Below are 19,532 nucleotides of genomic sequence, written 5' to 3' on the forward strand. Positions count from 1 at the left end.
CTACAAAGCAGAGAGGTTTTTCTTGCCTACACACGAATTAGAATATTCTGCATTGCATCATTTGCATATTAAACAGACAATAACTTCATTAAGAAAAAAGAGGTTTACCACACACACACAGAAATCTCATCACATCTGATAAAAAGAATACTGAGCAAAAGTTAGGCCATCTATCCTCCACCCATCATACCTTATAATTACCAGCAAAAATGTCCATGTTCCAAATCTTCACCTTCTCCAATTTCCAAGCACCCTCAGATTATTTTGCACTCTATGCCCCAACACTAACTCAGGTTAGTGAAGATCTATGCTTGAAAGAGGGCAGGACATTCACAGAAGACAGTGTAAGGGGGGTGGGAGAGATGGAAAAGCAGAGACAGAAAGCAGAGGATGAATTCAGGTACACAGTCGATGCATTCCCAGACACAGAAAGCAGAGGATGAATTCCGGTATGCAGCGAATGCATTCCCAGACACAAAAAGCAGAGGATGAATTCAGGTACACAGCAGATGAAAACTGGCAAGGACCATGCCAGTGGACAGAAAAACGACATGAACTTATGAGGAGTTTAAACTTCCTCTGAGTTTACTAATATCATAAATGTTGCACAAGTAGCACATGATAAAAGCTCAAGTTCGAGAAATATTAGTGACTTCTATAATCTTTTTTTTTTTTTTAACTGGCAAATGAGGAAGGATGAGAGGATCCTACAACTAGAAGGCAAACAGGTCAGAAGTCATTTGTTAGTCTTCTCTAACACTGAAAAGTCCAACACAAAAGCAAAATCACCTCCTGAGCTAAAAAAGGCCTTCTACTCTGAACCAAACAGCTGAGAATTAAGACTTTGACACCTTTCTTGCTTTGCATGCTGGCTCTATGAATACAATTTCCTACTCAACATTAGGTGAGTAACAGCTAAAGTAGCCCCAGCTTCTCCAGACCTTTCATAAATCTCCTCACTCCACAGCCTCCTTTTGGGATCGTAACAATTAACTATTCTACTCAAGCTGAAATCAAAAGCTATGGGCAACAAAACATGCAAATAAGAATCACCTAGAAAAATGTTCAACAAGAGCCCAAATTTAAATGAACATTAAAACAAACCTCCATTAACCTGCAGTTTCCAGTTTCAAGGTACCTACCTCAAGGCTGGTATTGTCACAAGCAGTCATTTAATGTCCATTACATACTGGCACTCTACTTACAGGACTACCGTCCAGAAACTAACAAAACAAACAAAAAAATGTTCTTCATATGCTAGATGCTATTTTAAAACACTTTGAAAAGCTCTCGTAAGACAGCTACCAAGCTGTCAACAAGTACAGCTTGTCATAATGTTGCCTCCTCCAAATATAACATTATCTTCCACAAAATTACATCAAAAATCAACATCTGAAGTAGGTCCTGCATATGTATTAACCTGAATACATAACAAAAAGCCTCTGATAAAGTACTAATGATTTTGACAGAGAAAAAGGGAAAGGCAGGGTGGCAGCAAGCAACTAATGCTGTATTGTACTTTTGTAAATAACAAGTAATGAACTCTATCAAGTTTGTATTTTTTAAACTGAACAGCACAATGATGTCTAGTTCGATTCAATACCTCTGTATCCACTGTTATTTCTATTCTTTGGGTTTTATTCTGGATTGCCAAAGCCGGCAGACTCACATACAACATCCATTCTTTTCCACACTAAAATTTTAATTTTGGATAGAGAAGTGCCTTTTGTTCCAAACACTCTACAAGAACACCACGGGCACAAACTAATCTTCACTTGTTGCATAATCTGCAAGATGCTGGCAATCTGAAAAAAAATAACCAAACCCCAAGTAATTAATTCACCCAGATGCTGCAGTGCAGATTACCTAGGATCATCTGGGAGAAAGAATTCTGTGCAGTATAAAGCAGAACAGTGCTGATGAAATGAGTTTGCACTGTGATAGTATTTGTTTTATCTTAATTTCTGGCTACTCAGACAAAACAAAAATAAAACAAACCACAAATATCCCACCAAAACAAGCTGGTTTCCCTGCAAACACCACAGCCGTCTAATTGCGTCTGTGTGTCCGTAAGAGACAGCCATGAAAGGTTATGGCACAGCAAAAAGCCCAGGAGAGCCAAGAGCCTGATGTGCATGGCTTTTCCCTGGGATGGGGGAGCAACATGTTCGAGGCCTGTATTATATCAGAGAGGGAGAAGATCTGGCCTGCCTTCCCCACATTCCACATACATGGTCTCACTACCTGGCTATTCATTACCCCTATTCTACTCTTCTCCAAAATAATTTTTTTTTTTAAATGCTCATGCCTTGTTCCAAGGTGGAATGAAAGTGAGTTTTGGCTAAGTTTTTTCTAATTTCTCAAAAATATTCAATTCCCATCCAGAATAGGCATCCATGAAGAGCAAGGAAGGAGGTTCTCTCTATCCATGTGGCACATCCAATCCCCACTACCAACAGCAGTCATAGCAGCAACCCGCAATTTTAAAGTGGATTATAAATAGCAAATAAAAAGTATATACTTAAAATAGTTATTATCAAAACAAAAAAATACTCCATTTTGGATTACCTCTAAAAGCTTATTGGTAGCTTTACCACCTTAGCTAGGCCCTCTTTTTAACCCCCTTGCAGTTTTCCATCAATATTATAGCAGTCTCTCCCTCTGTTTTCAAGTGCCTCCAACCAACATTTCCTTCCTCCTTGCCACAATCTGATCAAAACAGCCTGCCATCTATGAAAGACTAAAACAAAATTTCCATTTTGTTTTCCCACTACAGTTGCAGGAAAGGGATGTCTCTGAACAGCTTCTGTATGGTCTTCTAAAGCCAGTATTTTTAATTAGGCTTCACTGCCTTGGTCAACATTCCGTGCCTCCTTTTTGCTCAGCTGAGGAGGGTAAGAGCAGCTCTCTCTGTAGTTGCTTTAGCAAATGAAAACACTAGACTTCACAGTATCTGGGCAGGTCAGCATATGGTCAGAAATGAGTTTCGCAGCAGGCCATTTTCCCCACCAGGGAATCTTAATGTGAAGAAGACAGAAAATCTCTATGCAGGGACGTGAAATCTTGTGCCAGGAAAGCAGGAGACTGCACTTGGAAGTGGCTGTCAGTACAAGCTTCACGTTATTTCCCTATCAAATAATGTCCCATCCCCTCCTACAAACAGCTTTTCCGTAAACCTTTTAATTTTATCTCCCGTATTAAGCATAAATAGGGTGAGCACTGACTCGGTGAACTGAAAATGTAATGGGCTTGTCTCATCAGTTTACGGCCAAGTTTCATTCAATTATTGTTGCAGAAAAGAATAAGATAGAGTTGAATTATGCTAATAGATAATAAATGTAAACATAACTCCAGAGTGCTATTTACTAACTTTAAAGACTACTCCTATAGCAATCAACTTTATAAGACTCCTGACAGAATCATAATGGTGATAAAACACATGGAAGCATAAGGCTATTTAAACTCCTAACAAAGCCATGATAATACAGTAAATGAGCAACTCCCACAAAATATCATTTAATAATCACACCCTGATAAGATTCAAAGTACATATCCATTGTTATATGAAAAAAACATTAAAGGGTTTTTCTTTAACACATGTAGCAACCTAACAGGTTTTAATTACCACACCTACTTCAGTGACGAGCTGTTCCACTCAAACACCCAAACATAATATTTACAACATTGTGTGATTGTTAAGGATCTTGATGATTGATGGAACCCATTGTGTTGCCATCTTAATAACAACAAATGCAAGTGATTACCAACACAGAAGAGAGAATCTGTGTTTTTATTTTACAACAAAAGGCTGTCCTACAGGGACTTCTTTTCAACATAAACTAACAAACCTGCGCATATGTGAACGTGCCTTAGCGCTTGGCACAGAGAGTCAAAAACAAAGCCTCTGCTGCTTTAAGGACTATGTATTTTTTTGTATTATCTTAAGAGAACATGAAAGCTGTCAAAAGAGCTGGTGTAGTTTTTCACAATCCTGTAGAATTCATCTTGACCACAAGGATATATCTGAAAACTGCATCAGAAAGATAGCACAGATCTCATTTCCAAAAAAAAAAAAAAAAAAAGAAAGCAATTGAGTCATTGAGTCAAAAAGGAATACAATACATTTCCTGGCATTGCTACTGAATATTTATATCAGTGACGAATGAGACTACAAACGAAATATCTTAACATGAAGCTTTGCCTTGTTAACTGCATGATATGCCAAAACACCACCTACTGTAAATCACACAGTTTAAGACCAGTATTTCTTGTTTAAACATGCTACTTGTTCAGCAGAATCACTTGTGTGAACAAGCATACATTAATGTAGGCTAACTAGCGCAGTTTCACTATCCAACTGATAAAGTATAATTTAACAACCTCATTATCAGCATTGTAATTTTCAGATTGCTGAAATATCATATTCATTTCAAATATTATATGGTTGAAACACTTTAAACAACATTGCCCATTTGACACTTCTGTCAGATAAAATGCACTTGCGCATTGATGAACATGCTTTTAATCCTATAAAGAAACTTTCTCTGTCAAATTATAGACATTTCAACACTTGATTTATGAACACCATAATTAAAATCCTTGTGCCTTAAAGAAAAACAAACTCTTCGTTATAACAACAGCTTTCTTTCACGTTTTTATCTTTTTATATTTGGAGTTTGCTTTTATGTGCTGCTATTAGCTATCAGTTCAGAATGTAATTTCTGACTGCCAAAACCAAAAAAGAACATTTCTCTTTATAACCTGGTCAAATCTCAAAGTCTAGGTACGCACCCAAAGGGATCAGTGTTTATTTAAAGCTTCCACAAAGCATTTGGGGGGGTGGAGGGGAGGGGGAAAATCTGTTAATATAACAGGTGGAGGACACCGTGACACAATTCAATGTTTCGCATTTCTAGGAAGGCCAGAAATGCTGTAAAGTCTGCCAAAATATTTCTTTTTCCTGTCAGAACCAAGAGTTTGGAGTGATACAACTTAAAAAAAAAAAAAAAAAAGAAAAAAGCTGTATTTTCATATGTATTTGTGTAGTGATTCTGGTTCAATTTAAATTTTAGACAGATCTCTAGAAGGGGAAGGGATTCCTATTTTATCTGAACAAATTAATGCATATCATTCATTATTTCTTACAGCACCCATTAGCAAAATAACAGTAGGTTTCAGCTTCCTAAACTTAAATGCAATTCAAAATTACACACAACCTCCACTAAAATTACCATTACTGAAAGTGATGCAGTTATGCATTAGCATCCTTTCTCTAATCTCTGTCCCTAAATCCCAGAAAAGAACAATTAATTTACAAGCTAAGTAAGTAATCTTGAATCAAATCCTGAAGCTTGTCAGAACTAGGATCTCCTAAACTATCAGTAAGAAACTAATTTCAAAAGAGGGAAGTCCCAAATTGAGTCATTGCTGCTGAAGTCCTGGCCCCTTTAACCTAGCTTTGTAACAAATTAGTTTTGAAATTTTCCAAACATCTTGAAAAAGAAATTAAAAGGAATAATGGTTGAAAAGGTCTCCCTGATTAATGGCTGAAGAAGGTCTCCCCGACGGGACTCATCTGACTCTACAGGGCTATCTGACTTTTGGCCACTAATTCCAAAAACCAAGGAAGTTCCTGAACTCAGCACTACACGAAGCTGAAAAGCTTATGGTGTAAAACATCAGAAGAAAATACTATACTTGCAAATAATAAAGACAACTGAATTGAACTACATTACTATTGCTCAGCAGAGAGGTTGAAAATTCACTCCTCAAATATCATGTCTAAGAACGTAACAGATGAATTTTGTTATCCTTCTAACAAGCCACTGTAATGCTCGACTGGGATAAAACAGATCATGCTGCCCTCTTGTGCTAGACATGCACAGAAATCAACCCCTTTATTCCAGCAAGTGACATGTGAAGAGGAATATATAAAGCATTCACTATGAAACAGAAAACGTCCACATCTTCCTACCTTACAGATACTTTGACATGCATGCCACTCCCTTACTGGCATATGGACAGAAGAGCAAACAAGTTGCAAGAGAGCCAGATTCTACACTCAAAAAAAAATAAGTTCTGTCAGCAAATGCAGATGAGTCAGATGTGATAAAGCCCAAAACACGAACATTAATCTCAAACTACTCATCAAGCTTTTACTATAGCTTTAGCTGTTTTTCACTATAGCTGATGCTGTATAGATATCTGCTGATAAATTTGAATTTCAGTCAGAAATACCTGGTAATTTTTTCTGAATGCTGGGTAAGACAATTCACTTTAGTCACTTAGGATTATCAGCTCAATAGGGTTAGGTTAAATGTTTAAGAAAGAAAGAAATTGACAGTCGTTTATTAATAAGGTTCTTCTGATGTAAAACATGCAGTAATGTTTAAATATTTTTAGACCTCTGCCAAATTACAGAAACGTGAAATCTGTGTAAACACAAATATTTTGGGGTGGGAAGGGAGAAAGGAGAGGGGTCCTAATATTCCTCTTCTCTCTCTGCTGTGTAATCCAGGTTCCAAAAATACACTGAAATTTTTCTATCATCTGGGTAACTATTCCCTTTACAACCTTCCCCTCCCTATATACTGCTAATGCAATCTGTAAAGAGAGATCTTGGGCTCCTGCCTAAACTGCTTCAGAAAACATAATTTTTTTAGAAATAAATCATCTTATTTATTCACCAAGACTGATTGGATCTACACTGTTGGGAGCTGACAGACATGCCATGATTCATCACATATTTCCATTTCCTAATGTTGACTCCCTGATGCTGCTCATTACTATGTTTCCCCAATAAGAACTACCAAGAGCTTGAGATATCTATTTATTTAAGTTTCCTTCCTTGACTTTGGAACACAGATCACCGTGTGTTCAAAATAGTAGCCATGGCATTTTTTTAATTGATTATTTTTTTGCTAAATAAAACAGCAAAATCAGTTCAGCAATTGCTTTTGCTAAGGTCTTTGAGACCTCACATAAATGCTGAGAACATGCTGGATGCTTAAATGATAGATCTGACATTGCAATATTAGCTTTGCTAATATGGGATATGATAACTAATAGTTTGGCTTGACTATTACAAACACAAACCTAGAAAAAGGAGCATTTAATTATTTCAATTTCTTTTTAGTATGTCTTTCATAGTCAGGCATATTAAAAAAGATGGGAAAAACCACAAAAAATACATCTCATCTCAATGCAAAAAATAGCATGTGAAGTTCTATAAGATAACTATGCAGTAAAAAACCCATATAAATCAGACAATGAAATACAGATGTTACAAACAGGATTTCAGAATTGCTACGTGCTGCAGTTCTGAACAAGAGCACTGTCTCACGTCATCTTTTCCCTTTTATTTTTTTCTTTTTCAAAAGATGTTTACATCAGAACCTTCACATGCAATCATGACCAAAAGAGAGATGAAGGGAAAGAAATATATGTATCCTGAAGTTAATCTTCTATTATAAAATATCTGCTGATTTATAGAAACACACATCTGTAAGTCACAACAGTGTGTGAAATACCAGCAATAGGCAGGTTTTATGAATGTCAGTTTTACAGTGCACTGCTAATTTGAGCTTCACAGTATGTTATAAAGCAAACTGGTATTACTCTACGTTGTTGCTGATGTTTACTCGGTAGTTTTTACTTTGTTATGATGAGCCAGGTTTATGGGCATTCTTACATGATGACTATTCCCTCAAAAATACAGTTACTGCATATGCTGTACACATACACAAGAGAGAGAGACGAGGAAAATCCTTGCCTATCTGACAACAGCCCACATCAGCACTATGATTTCTTCTGATGTATGGGCTCTCAGTAGCTCTCCACTAACCTGTCACTTGAGCTTATGGCTTCCCTTCTAATCCTTTGCAGTGGCCTTGAATTTACATTGCCACAGACTCCCAGTGCTAGTAGGCCATGTAACACAGCCTTAAACTTCCGCAGTTGTAGGGGTTTTTTAAGATTAAACTGTACTTATTTCATTCATCATATCATTGTCATGAACCTTTTTCTCACGAGTATTTTTTTCCTGAAAATATTACTAATTTCTCTGAAATAATAAAGCCATTCCTATATATCCTTACAATCATTAAATGCCTCCTGGAGCTATGAGAACAAGCCTATGTCCTTTTTTTTCCAAGGGACTCAAGACCATCAGGTTTCTGTTTCTCATGTAAGAGAGAAACCAGTGGCTAGATCAATCAGTACCACTTCCAACTCTCTTCACTCTGCTCCAGCTTCTCTCTCATTTCTTTTGAAGAACATAAGGATTATAGTTTTAAATTGCATACTTTATTTACTCTTTTGTGCATTCTGGAAGGACAGTAAGCTAGGCAGTTTCTCAAAACTATGCATTGCCACACATGTTTAAAATTATTTTTTAAAAGGGCAAATAATTCATGGGGTTAAGTTTTCAAAGAAAAGCCCATGCAAGGCATGCCCAAAAAACAAAGGCATACACATTTAATGTATTGAAGACACTTTGTGTAACAGAATCAGAACAGCAATGCAAACACAGGTCAATGTACATCACCAAAGCTACAGATAATTCATTGTTCTGTAGGCTGCATTTGGAGACAATCAGGTGAACCATCAATAAGCAGTCTGACTTGTAAATTTAAAAAGACTATACTGTTAAATTTAGAGTGTTTAAGTAAAAATTTAAATTTAAAGAGAAGAAAAAGAACCCCATAAATGTGCAAAAACACTATCAAATTGTCATTGCCCAGAAACCGTAATCACAGGGATACATTGAATATTGAGGAATTTTTTACTATTAAACTTACCTATAGGATTTCTGTCAAAAAACAAGACAGGAGCTTTCAAAATGGATTGAAACATTTTGTTGTGCAAATTCTGACCAGAATTGACAAGAACTTGAAATACCAGAAGACTTCTGATTATGCCAAATAGTATTGTAGCCACTGTTAAACCTGAAATAAAAAAAAAAAAAACATAAACAGAGCATACATAAAGATAGGAATATTTCAGAAGAAAAAAAACCTTAAACATAAAACTGAACTAAAACCAAATTCTCTTGCCTTCTGCATATAGCAAGAATCCAAACTTAAGCCTAGGGGGACTCAGACTGAATGCAGAACATAGATATACTTGTCACTAGCTTCAGTTACTATCACAGAATCAGTTTAATCAATTTCTCTTTTTTGGTTTAAAAGAATTGGTACTTTACAGAAATACAGCAAATGTCTGTTAACCCATGAAATAAATCTGCATTAAAACCCTCTGCATAACAGCCTTACTAAGAAATTCATTTCACAGTGCCATGTATAATTGTGGCTTGCAGAGGTCACTGTGAAGATTCAACATTTGCCAGCAGGTACTAACCAAGTAATATACACATGGCTATTTAGAGACAACCTTGAGTTACTCCCAGTCAGCCCAAACCACTCATGCCATTCTTCCTCTTGTAAACCACACCAATTCATTTAAATTATGTGTATTTCTTTTAACATTTTATAAGATGCGCTGTTTATGCCGTGTGAAAGAGAGCCCTTCTGGGGAACTGGTCTGCAGACTGTTTGTCTCTCTTCTGGGCACAACTCCACTTACAAGACAGTGGTGCTACAGGGCAAAAAATGGAAACAAAGAATGAGATTGCTGCTGCTTTGTTTGTTGTGCATAATCTCCAGTGCGGCTGCCCAAATTCCCTGTCAATAAAGGTGAACAGGGAAGGTGTCAACCTTACATTTGGCAGTGCTTCCAGGCTCCAGGTGATCTGCTTCAGAAAATAAGCATAGCTACCACAAGCCCATATGCTCAGGCCTTGAGGACACCCTGAAGTTAGACCCTATCAACAGAAAACATGTCCTATTCTAAGGGCAGATTAAAACTGGACAAAATTCAAGAACAGCTATAGTAACAGTGGGAAAGAGGGAGATTTAAGCTACATGATGTGGTTAAGTTATTCCATCCTGCTTCCTTCTATATGCTCCCAAGGAGCAAGAAAAGGTATCACTATTTCATTTGTCTGCTTGCAGTTTATTGTTTACATCCTGTAAGGTGCTGTCTTTAAGAAAAAAGCACATGGCTGTGATGGGAGCTGCTTTGCCTTGTCCCACCTGCTATTCTAGTAAAAGAAGGTAAAAGACAACTTTTCCGAAAGTAATGTACAGAAACAGGAAAGCTGGGTCATGCAAAAAGGGAGAAGGAAAGGTACTAAGCAGGAGGCTGTGGCACAGCCCATTCCTAAGAGCAGTCTGTGGGAGCAACTGGAGGAGAGGGACCACATCCTGGGAACCCCAAATTTCTGTACAACATTACTCAGGCTTGGAAGCCACTGGAACCTGTTGGCATGATCCGCACAAAACAAAACACCTTAAGAGAGCTAATGGCTGGGGAGACATACTTTCGATAAATGAGACATACTTTCAAGTCCTTCACCTGATCTGTCTTAAGCCAAAGGTTTTTGCTTTCACTATTTAGGAGCTTAGAACCTCTGTAGGAGAGAGACAAGGGCCCTTCGAACATTCACTTTATAAAAAAGGCATGGAACTGGTACCTCAGTTCTGGTCAACAGGGTTTCCCATTAACAGAAATTTTACTCTTCCAAATCTTTGTCTCATAATAAAAACAAGGACTTGGAAGGAACTACCGTGGCAAGTTTTTTCTTTTTCCAAACACTGGGAATCAGAAATAAAAATGTTAAATTTTTTTATACTGTTTCAGAAGTTATAGAAAAAGGTAAGTTGGATTATTATGTACATCATGAGATGTACTATCTTTTTATAACTTTGTCAACTTCACTTAGAATTTTGTGTAAGTCAGTCAATGCTGTCTGTTCAACTATTGCAAGTAAGTCTCTCGAACATTTCAATATAAAGGTACTTTCTGTTGTTCTGCTATCTAGAACAAAATATGCCTTAAAGGATAAAATTTTCTGTAATGTGGTTTAGATTATATGGTCAGAGAAAGTCACATTTGCCACATTCAATCACACTGTGCAGTCCACCGGAACAGTTCACGAAATAAGACATTACACAGAGAAAATAAGAGCCCAGTTTATCTGGCTCCTAAATTGTTGCTTCCCAGGCCAAGCATAGTGTTTTCTGTCAAGCACTTAGATCATGTGGATTCCATAAAACAAACCAAACAAAAAATCCTCCACATATTCTCTCGCCCATGGAGACGTTTCTAAGTACATTCAAAGCATATCCTTCTGGCATTCCACCTGTTTGCTCACACCAACCATTTACAATTCCATCAAGAAAGTACTATCCCGTACAAAACCATACATCACTGGGAGTGCTAAATAGCAGAGTCTGAGAGCATGCACATGATTTTTCTGTAGCAATTTTTACTATATTTCAGAGCAGTATTTCAAGATGTTTGGATGCCTGAATACAAGGATCAACACCCTTTTCTGAATATTCAGAAGCGTATATGGCTACCTATTGAAATACATTGAAATGCTTTTTAAGAATCTCGTTTGCATACCCACCTAGAATGCTTTTTAAAAACTGGTTCTTTTGCTATGGCACTTCAGAAGGAATGTAGCCATGTCAAGTTTTAGAACAGCACAGAATGAAGATCCATTTCTAATGCCTCTTGCCCATCCATATAATGACTGAAGATTTACCTCAATTAGTACAGACAATAGCCACAACCTTACAGTGACTGACTTTCTGAATACTCAATTCTTAGTTTATTTTCTAAAATCCAGGCAAAGCAAATTAAGAGTCTGCATGTAACCTATTTCTTCTGTTAGATTTTTAGATTTTTAAACTTTTACTGCAATTATTTTTATCAGGAAGCAACATTCAGGCTCCTAATCTGTTAAGATATTGCTCAGTTGCTGCTAGAAATCACATTTTCCCACACTGCCATTGCTTCGCACCTCTCAAAACAATAAATCAGACAATAAATAGTTCTTAGACACACACACAGATGCATGTGTAAATACCTGCATAAATTCCCAAATAAAAGTTAAGGTCCAGATGTTCTGTCCCATTTGTTCCATTATTTCCATTTGTTGTGAGATTCAGCTTTTCTTGACGATTTGCCCTGTGGAAATGCATACAGAAGATAACCATCATCAAATAAGTATGTTTAGTTGTTTCTAGATTCAACTCTGTCAAAATCTTCAAAAGATCTCATGTATCGATGCTGTCATGCATCACGAGTAGATGCAATCACAGTCTGCACTTAGCATAAGGTTTAATTCCCCCCTCCCCCCCAGAATAAGTGGAAAGCAGAGGAAGATCAAGTGTAATTTGAAGTTTCCTAGAACAGATTCTCTTACCACAAAAACCTATACAACAATGATTTCTATTAAACAAACAGCACCTGACTGGCAGAAATGACTGGTCAGTTATTATCATCAACTTACCAGTAAGAAAGCCACCAGTCCTGGAGCACATAGGCCACCTTGAGCAAAAGAGACAAACACAAGAATCATCTTACAAAATGAAAAAAAAAAATTAGAAAATTAAATTTCCTTGCTATTCTTTCAAGCTCTCTGGGAAAACATCACATATTCAGGAAAGTATGCCATCCAGTCTTTCAAGACCAGCAGCAATTTGCCAAGCACATTAGAAGGTGCTCTACAAAGAAAGAAGTTACCTTAAATTACCTTACATGATAGCAAACTAAAGGAAAGCAATATACTTTAGCAAACAAAATATAGTAGCTCTTCCTCATGTATGTTAATTGCACATTAAAGAACTCATTTTTTCAGTTCCTAAATTTGCTACTAGAGGTATTTGAAAATGCTTTTTGATTAACAAACTTTCTGATGTCACCAGTCCAGAAATTTGTGTTTACGGGAGATAATGACCAGAAACAGGGTTGAAGGAGGATGAGAGAGAAGAGGGAGGGAAAAACTCCTACTGCCACCTTCCTTCTCTGACAAGAAGTGACTTCAAACTTGTAAAAGGGTTATTTATCTCAACATACACCCCTGTTCACGTGAATTTGAAGTTGTGGGTGTTCTACTACAGAGATCTGATCTTGTTTTACTATCTTTCCAACAGACTCGAATCAAGGACAAGTAAAAATTAAGTAACATGTTAAAATACATAGACTTTTTTTTACAACCCAGTCAAATCATTTCCATGAAATGAATTTGAGCTTTTCTCAGCAGGAAACGAAGAAAAAGGCAATAAGGTATCTTCATGCAGCTTCCTCAACTCACCATTTCTTTCAGTAAGTATCAAAATAGTTTTCCTCGTTTAAAAATTCTTTTACATACCTTTTCCAGTCTGCCTGGAAATATTTGCCTATCCCCTTCCTCACTTTCTTATTTTGCTAAACAGTGACCCTCCTTCTAGCTCTTCTCATGATCTGCAGTTACCAGCAGACAAGCTGTTCTTTGAACACTTCTGTCGGACTCTGTACTCCCATACCCAATAAACCTCTTTACCCTCCTGAAATGGAAAGATGATGACTGTTCAGGTTTGTTGAACACTACTTTATATACCTTACTATTTTCTTCTCTGTTTCAAAAAATCAGACTGGTTTATAATTTCTGTGCCATGTTGTCATCAAAATCATTATTTTATTGAAATATTAAAATTGTTGAAGTAAGGATCAGTGCAAGACTTCTCAATGTTGTACCAATATTCTATGCTGACACATAAAATTTGACTGAGTACACTACAAAATTATTAAAGAACACAACACTCCCAAACATTTTAAATGAAACATCACAGTAAAAAGTATACGTTATGTCAAAAAGAAAATTAAAGGAAAAAAAAGGGGGGAAAAAAGGCAAACCCAAAATACATTTAATATTATTTGTGGCTCCCAACAACTTACCTGTGCCAGAATATTGAATACTATGAGTATAAAAATCACAAAGTAGTTTGCTCCTGCAGTGAAATATTTTCTGTAAATTTTAAAGCCAATTTTTCCCTCATGGCGACTCTCCTCTGGCACTGTAGGCACTGTATTTTCACCCTGAAAAAAAAAACCACACAGAATAAAACCCATCAACATTGCAGTTACAGATTCCGACTAAGCCACTTGAAAGTCATGGTTCAGAATTATCAAACAATTAAACAAGGAGATAAAGTGATTATGCACTAAAACCTTTAAATATTGAACTACAGCTTTGACAAAAAAAAAATTAGTCTCAGTGCAGTAATACTGAAAAATCTATTCTGCAAAGCGACACTGTGAGGATTTTATTTGGCATTGCATCACCAAATATAACAAAGCTTCAGATCTAGCCAGAAATACGTATCCTGATTGCTAAACCAGTTTTTTCTTACACACTACCTTCACTCGCAACAGCTCCAGAAACTAAGGCCTTTACTTGGGGAAAATTCTGTTTTCAAAACGCAAGTACGTGCAACCCTTCCTTTCCAGAAAAGTATTTAAAGCAAATACTCTTCTACAAGTATGTACCAAGATCAATCAACATATGACAGGACTTAAAAATTAACCATAAAGGTCTAATCATCTCCTCGTATGTACCAATAAAGCATCTGTTAACAGGGAAAACAAATAAAATGGCAAATGAGAAAGCATACTAAGCAAACAATGGATGGGGAACAATGAGCAGTGGAATCAACAGATCTGACTCAGATGTGAAAAGAGAAATCCCACCTACTTGCCCATATAAGGTGAGAAGCCTATCTTGGTCTTTTTTTGTATCTCCACACACTCCCCCTTCCCACTTTCCTCCACCCACACGGAACAGTTCTAATGCTACTAAAAAGTCTGGAACACCTTTGCAAATTTAAGAGAATTTAAGAGAGGAGTTGCCAGTGGGACATTAGTATCAGGTAAGTTTAATGCTTTTGAGCATAAAACCATTCCTCCAAAAAATATGAAAAAGTCTGTAGCTTTTTTTGGTTTGTGGTTTTTTTTTTTTTTTAAATCTCATTGCTTTTCATTACAAAGAAATAATATATACCCATAGCATAAAGGTGACAATCATCACAGATATACAGGGATTACTCGTTCCATAGATGCAGCGCTAACCCAAGCCTAGCAGGGTTACAGGGATCCTGCACTGTTCTATGTGAATGCAAACACACGAGCAGAAGGCCACCTCTGGTACAGAAATTTTAGGGCTGGTTTTGCACTGTGCAGACCCAAAAGATAACAAGTCGCCTGGAAGTCATACTGACACCTTCTGTTTTCAGCAACAAAAGGGCTGGGGAGAGCAAGGCAGTGGTGTCCCAGGGTTACCCCCTCAGGGCCAGCTCAAGATCATGTGGGTATGTTTATGCATACATTATTGCCAGCCATGCAAATACAGACTTTGTATAAAGGTAAGGCTTCTGCATACACTTCCCAGAACTCAGGATTTCAAAGAAAGTGTTAATTTCAGTTCAACACTGCACCAACACACAGAACCCACCAAACACAGCAAGACTGGCCCTTTAAAGCAGCACTGTCAGAGGACAGGCTGAAGGAAGCCCAGTGTAGTGTCTTTGGACACCAACAGTGAATGCTTCTGGCATCCAGCAGAGCTGATGAACTGTACAAACTGACTCTGCTGGGTTTGAACAGAACGACACAGAGCTGTGGGCTGCCAGCCAAGCACAGCTGGGCAGGTCCACTGTGAGTGAGCTCTCACCTGATAATGGAATTCAATAATCCCTGATATTCCAATGCTGCAGGGAAAGCCCATATCAAAATTTAAGTTAAAAAACAGACAGACAAGAGTTCAGACACGTCTATCCTTTGAGCACTCACAGGTGGTTGTTCCACTGCTCCATCTTTCTGTGAGTGCACAGATGAATCCTGGGACCAGACAGAGGACTCCGAGAAGGTTCGGTTGCGGGAAGACTTCAGGTTGGGGGTTCCTGGAACTGATGGAGGTTCTATCTCCTCATCTTTTTTCAAAAGGGAAGCAAAGTCGATGCCAGATCTCAGGAACTCTGCATAGGTACCTTTCCCCACCATTTTACCCTACAATTAATATAAACTTTGATTATCTTCATTATACACTTTCTGTAAAGGACAATTTTTCCTATCTGTCCTTGCTGTCTCTGCGGTTCTGCGGTTGCTGAGCATACGTTCTACTGCAGTAACTGAGCTGAAAGTTCTGTTAATTTCTCATTTAGAAGCTCTTTATGCTCTAACCAGTCCCCTCCTGGCAGCTAACTGGGCCAAGCAGCACACAAACAGCATGACAAAATCTCCAGTTGCAGCCAGGGGAGAATCACCTCCTTGGAGAAGCTGTGGGTGACAACCAAGCCAAGCAGCCTTAGGTCAATCTATTGCACTACATACATAAGCATCAGTCTTTTTGTATTACTCCAGTCTAGGGGTAAACACCTTAATTTCCTGGTCCTCGCAGAGTCCTACAAGGTGCAACACAGATCATTTCCACACTGCTTACAGCTCTATGACAAACTCATTTCTAAAGAGCTACTGTAACTTTTAAAGAGATCTCAGTGGGAGGAAAAAGATGGTAGTGTCCTTTACTGCACTTTCGTAATGCACCAAAAGTAATTTCATGTATTTCACTACCAACCTTTAAAAAGAAAGTGAAAAAAAAACCAAACTGCAGCCCTCTCTACCTCTGAATATCTAGTACAACAAAGTTTGGAAAGAACTATCACAATGAAGACCTGCTCATTCTTAAAGGCATCTGGGACCATTTCTCAGCCTTAATTTAAAAATGAATTTGTTGCAAAATTAACGTACTTCTTAATTCACATGTAAGTGTAAGAAACAAGAATAAAAGCAAACATTAACAGAGTCTCAAAATTCCCTCACAATATATTAAACTTGAAGCAAAGGAAATTTAAAACTCTATTTCAAAACCAGACAAAATGTTTGAAGAAATAATAGTTCTTAATTCACATAAAAATCAGGACGTCAGATTATTGTTATGCATGATAAAATTCCAAAATAGATTTTTCAGGGACGATATTCCAAGAAAAATCAACCTATTTCATTAATAACTATAAAACTTTAAAAACATATAGAGTCATTAGACAGAAAACATATTTACAAACTAAAAATAAAAATCTGACTAAAAATTCTTAGATTAAAAAGGATAATTTCAAAGTATAAGTACAGACACTGAAATCACTTACATCTTTTAAAATTAGAATCTGATTTGCAGCACGGAGGTATTGCAACTGGTGAGTGACCAAAACAGAGATCTTCTGATGTAAGGCCTGACAAATACATCTGCAAAGAGATGTAAAAATTAATTTAAAAAAATAAATGTCCTAAAAGATTTTTATTATTTCTGGAAAACATCTTCTATTGAATTACGAAGTTTTTAAAATAAGAAGATGGCCATGCATTGTTACTAGATTTATAAAAGCTATACTTAACGAACATGTTTCTTATATAACTTTTTAAGTTTTCAAGGTAGGGAGAAGAAATTACATATTTCTGATCTGTAATAACAGAGGAGGAAATAAGATGTTTCATTAAAATTGTCTTAAACATTCTCATAATCAATGTACATGTCATAACGTGAATTGCAAAGAGAGCATTTTAAAAAAAAGCCTAAACTAAAGGCAAGAGAAAGCAGGGCAACATACTGTGTAAAATTACGGACAAATACAGACAATAAAAGTAACTTCTTTGAGAGGAGTTTCATAGCAGCCGTAACTGAGCCACAGAGAGTTCTGGAGAAGTAAACAGTACAACTGATTTAAGCTACATCCAGGTACGCATTGAGGTAAATAAGCGAGATTCTTGAACCATCTATGACCTTTTCTCATGGATTCAGAGCTTACCTTCCTATCCACTACCTTACCAGAAGTTTCAGATTTGGAGGGAGAGGTGAAGAAGGGACTGGGCACACTAGAACCATCAGCAAGTGTAGGTGAAACCCATGTAGTTTTAGTAGAATATATACCTGGTGTCTTTTCAGTAGAGCCTTGAAAGGACACCAATTCCACAAAATAAAAACAAAACACAACATAAAACCATAGTAGTTTTATGAACCATTTAGAAATGGTTTACAAGTGGAGAGATCTGTAAGCACATTCTTCATGTACAACAGGGAGAGCACAGCTGAGACCCAACATTACCAATGCTCCTTGCCTTCGTCCTCGCAGTAACAAAGCAGAGACAAGCCCTCTGAGCAGACAGCCCTTTCTCAACTACTCACTTAAAAAAACAAGGAAAACTGATACTGTCTAGGACTGAAGTGTTCAGCGACACACCAGCATCTTTGTTTGTATTATGAATGCCTTTTTGAAGATCATCTCCCAGTTTACAGAATCACGGAATAGATTAGGTTGGAAGGGACCACAGTGGGCCATCTGGTCCAACATTCCTGCCCACTCAGGGCTGTCCTAGAGCACATGGCACAGGACTGCATACAGACAGTTCTTGAGTATCTCCAGTGAGAGACTCCATTGAGTTGTTGCTCATGCTGTTGAGCAGTACTGGTACCTGTGAACTGCATTTCTAGACAAAATCAAGCAGGAAGACACACTTGGGCAGCACCCCTCTTCAGTATTCAGCTGATGAGGCATGAAGCCTGAAGGGCCATGCTGCAGCCTGCTCAGAGTAGAACTTTCTGAACTGCAAAGGGACCTTGGCACCACACCTTTTTCTCCACAGATCCACTCCTGTTGGCTCATTTTTGCTAACATACTAACTCCCATTTGCTAACTTGACACAGGAGTGTGGCACTTACCACAAAAGAAAAACAAACAAAAGTGCACACACACACAAATTCTCTCTCCCTCTTCTCCTAAACAAACCCCAACCAGAACTACAGCAATTCAGTAGTAAAAATTCAATGCAGAAATGCAAATAAGCAGAAAAGGGAGTAAGGCAGAAAAAGAACGTGACCTTAACAGCAGCGATATCACATTGCTTACTGTGTTTCATACATTCACTTAACTCCCCATGCAGCTTTTAACATCTATTTTGTCGCTCCTACAAAGACTATAGGAAGTCCATGGTTAACACCACTAATTAGCATAATTACATGCAGAAAGTATATTATAGTTTTCCAAATAAACTGGGCAGTAAAATTAAGTTAAAAGCAACACTCTTCCTGAGAAAGTTATATGTTTGATATGCATCATTCAAGATGCAACTATAAAACCACGATATTCTTAGATGGCCAAGATAACAATTAATCAAGGCTTTTGCAGCAGCATGACTACTTGAGCAGTTGCAATTATTTATACATCAAGTTCTTCATGGGAGCATTACTCTGACGTAGTTACTGTCCACCCTCTGAGCAGTCACTGAAACAAACCACAAGGTAAGAAGAGCACCAGCTGAAGACATCCAACAAAACATAACGTTCCACAAAACCTATAGAAAGAACTGGACAAACATCAGAGAGGTTACAGGAAAGGCCTAGCAGGAAAGTTGCCAAAAGAGAATATATCAAGTATTCACTGAGAAGTTATCTATCTTTCCCATACGTAAGTCCCACAGCCCATATACCACTCCAATCACTGAATTTTCTTGTGTACATCTGACAGTTTACTGGGACAACCCAGTCATTAGAAAATCCAATGGCTCAAAACTTTGAAATCTTGATCCTGAGCCACAGTGAGCCCACTGTACTTTATGTCTGCATTTGAAGGGGGGTGGGGAAGAAGAGGAAAAAAAGC

General features: G+C 37.5%; 1 protein-coding gene across 9 annotated transcripts in view; it reads right to left on the bottom strand.

Moving 5' to 3' along the window:
* ABCC4 (ATP binding cassette subfamily C member 4) overlaps positions 1-19,532 on the bottom strand; it is a 148,191-nt gene that overhangs the window by 82,225 nt on the left and 46,434 nt on the right. For all 9 annotated transcript variants that reach the window (XR_001875821.1, XR_001875822.1, XM_017821090.1 and 6 more), the window contains 6 exons: positions 17,028-17,124; positions 15,676-15,891; positions 13,786-13,926; positions 12,359-12,396; positions 11,933-12,033; positions 8,799-8,945 (listed from right to left, as the gene is read on the bottom strand). Coding sequence is in view for 7 of the 9 variants with exons in the window: in XM_017821090.1 (XP_017676579.1) it covers positions 8,799-8,945; positions 11,933-12,033; positions 12,359-12,396; positions 13,786-13,926; positions 15,676-15,891; positions 17,028-17,124 (740 nt within the window). In the remaining 2 variants the exon portion in view is untranslated. The remainder of the gene's footprint in view (positions 1-8,798; positions 8,946-11,932; positions 12,034-12,358; positions 12,397-13,785; positions 13,927-15,675; positions 15,892-17,027; positions 17,125-19,532) is intronic.

Source organism: Lepidothrix coronata, unplaced genomic scaffold (genome assembly GCF_001604755.1).
Source record: "Lepidothrix coronata isolate B3197 unplaced genomic scaffold, Lepidothrix_coronata-1.0 Scaffold88, whole genome shotgun sequence".
Classification (NCBI taxonomy): domain Eukaryota; kingdom Metazoa; phylum Chordata; class Aves; order Passeriformes; family Pipridae; genus Lepidothrix; species Lepidothrix coronata.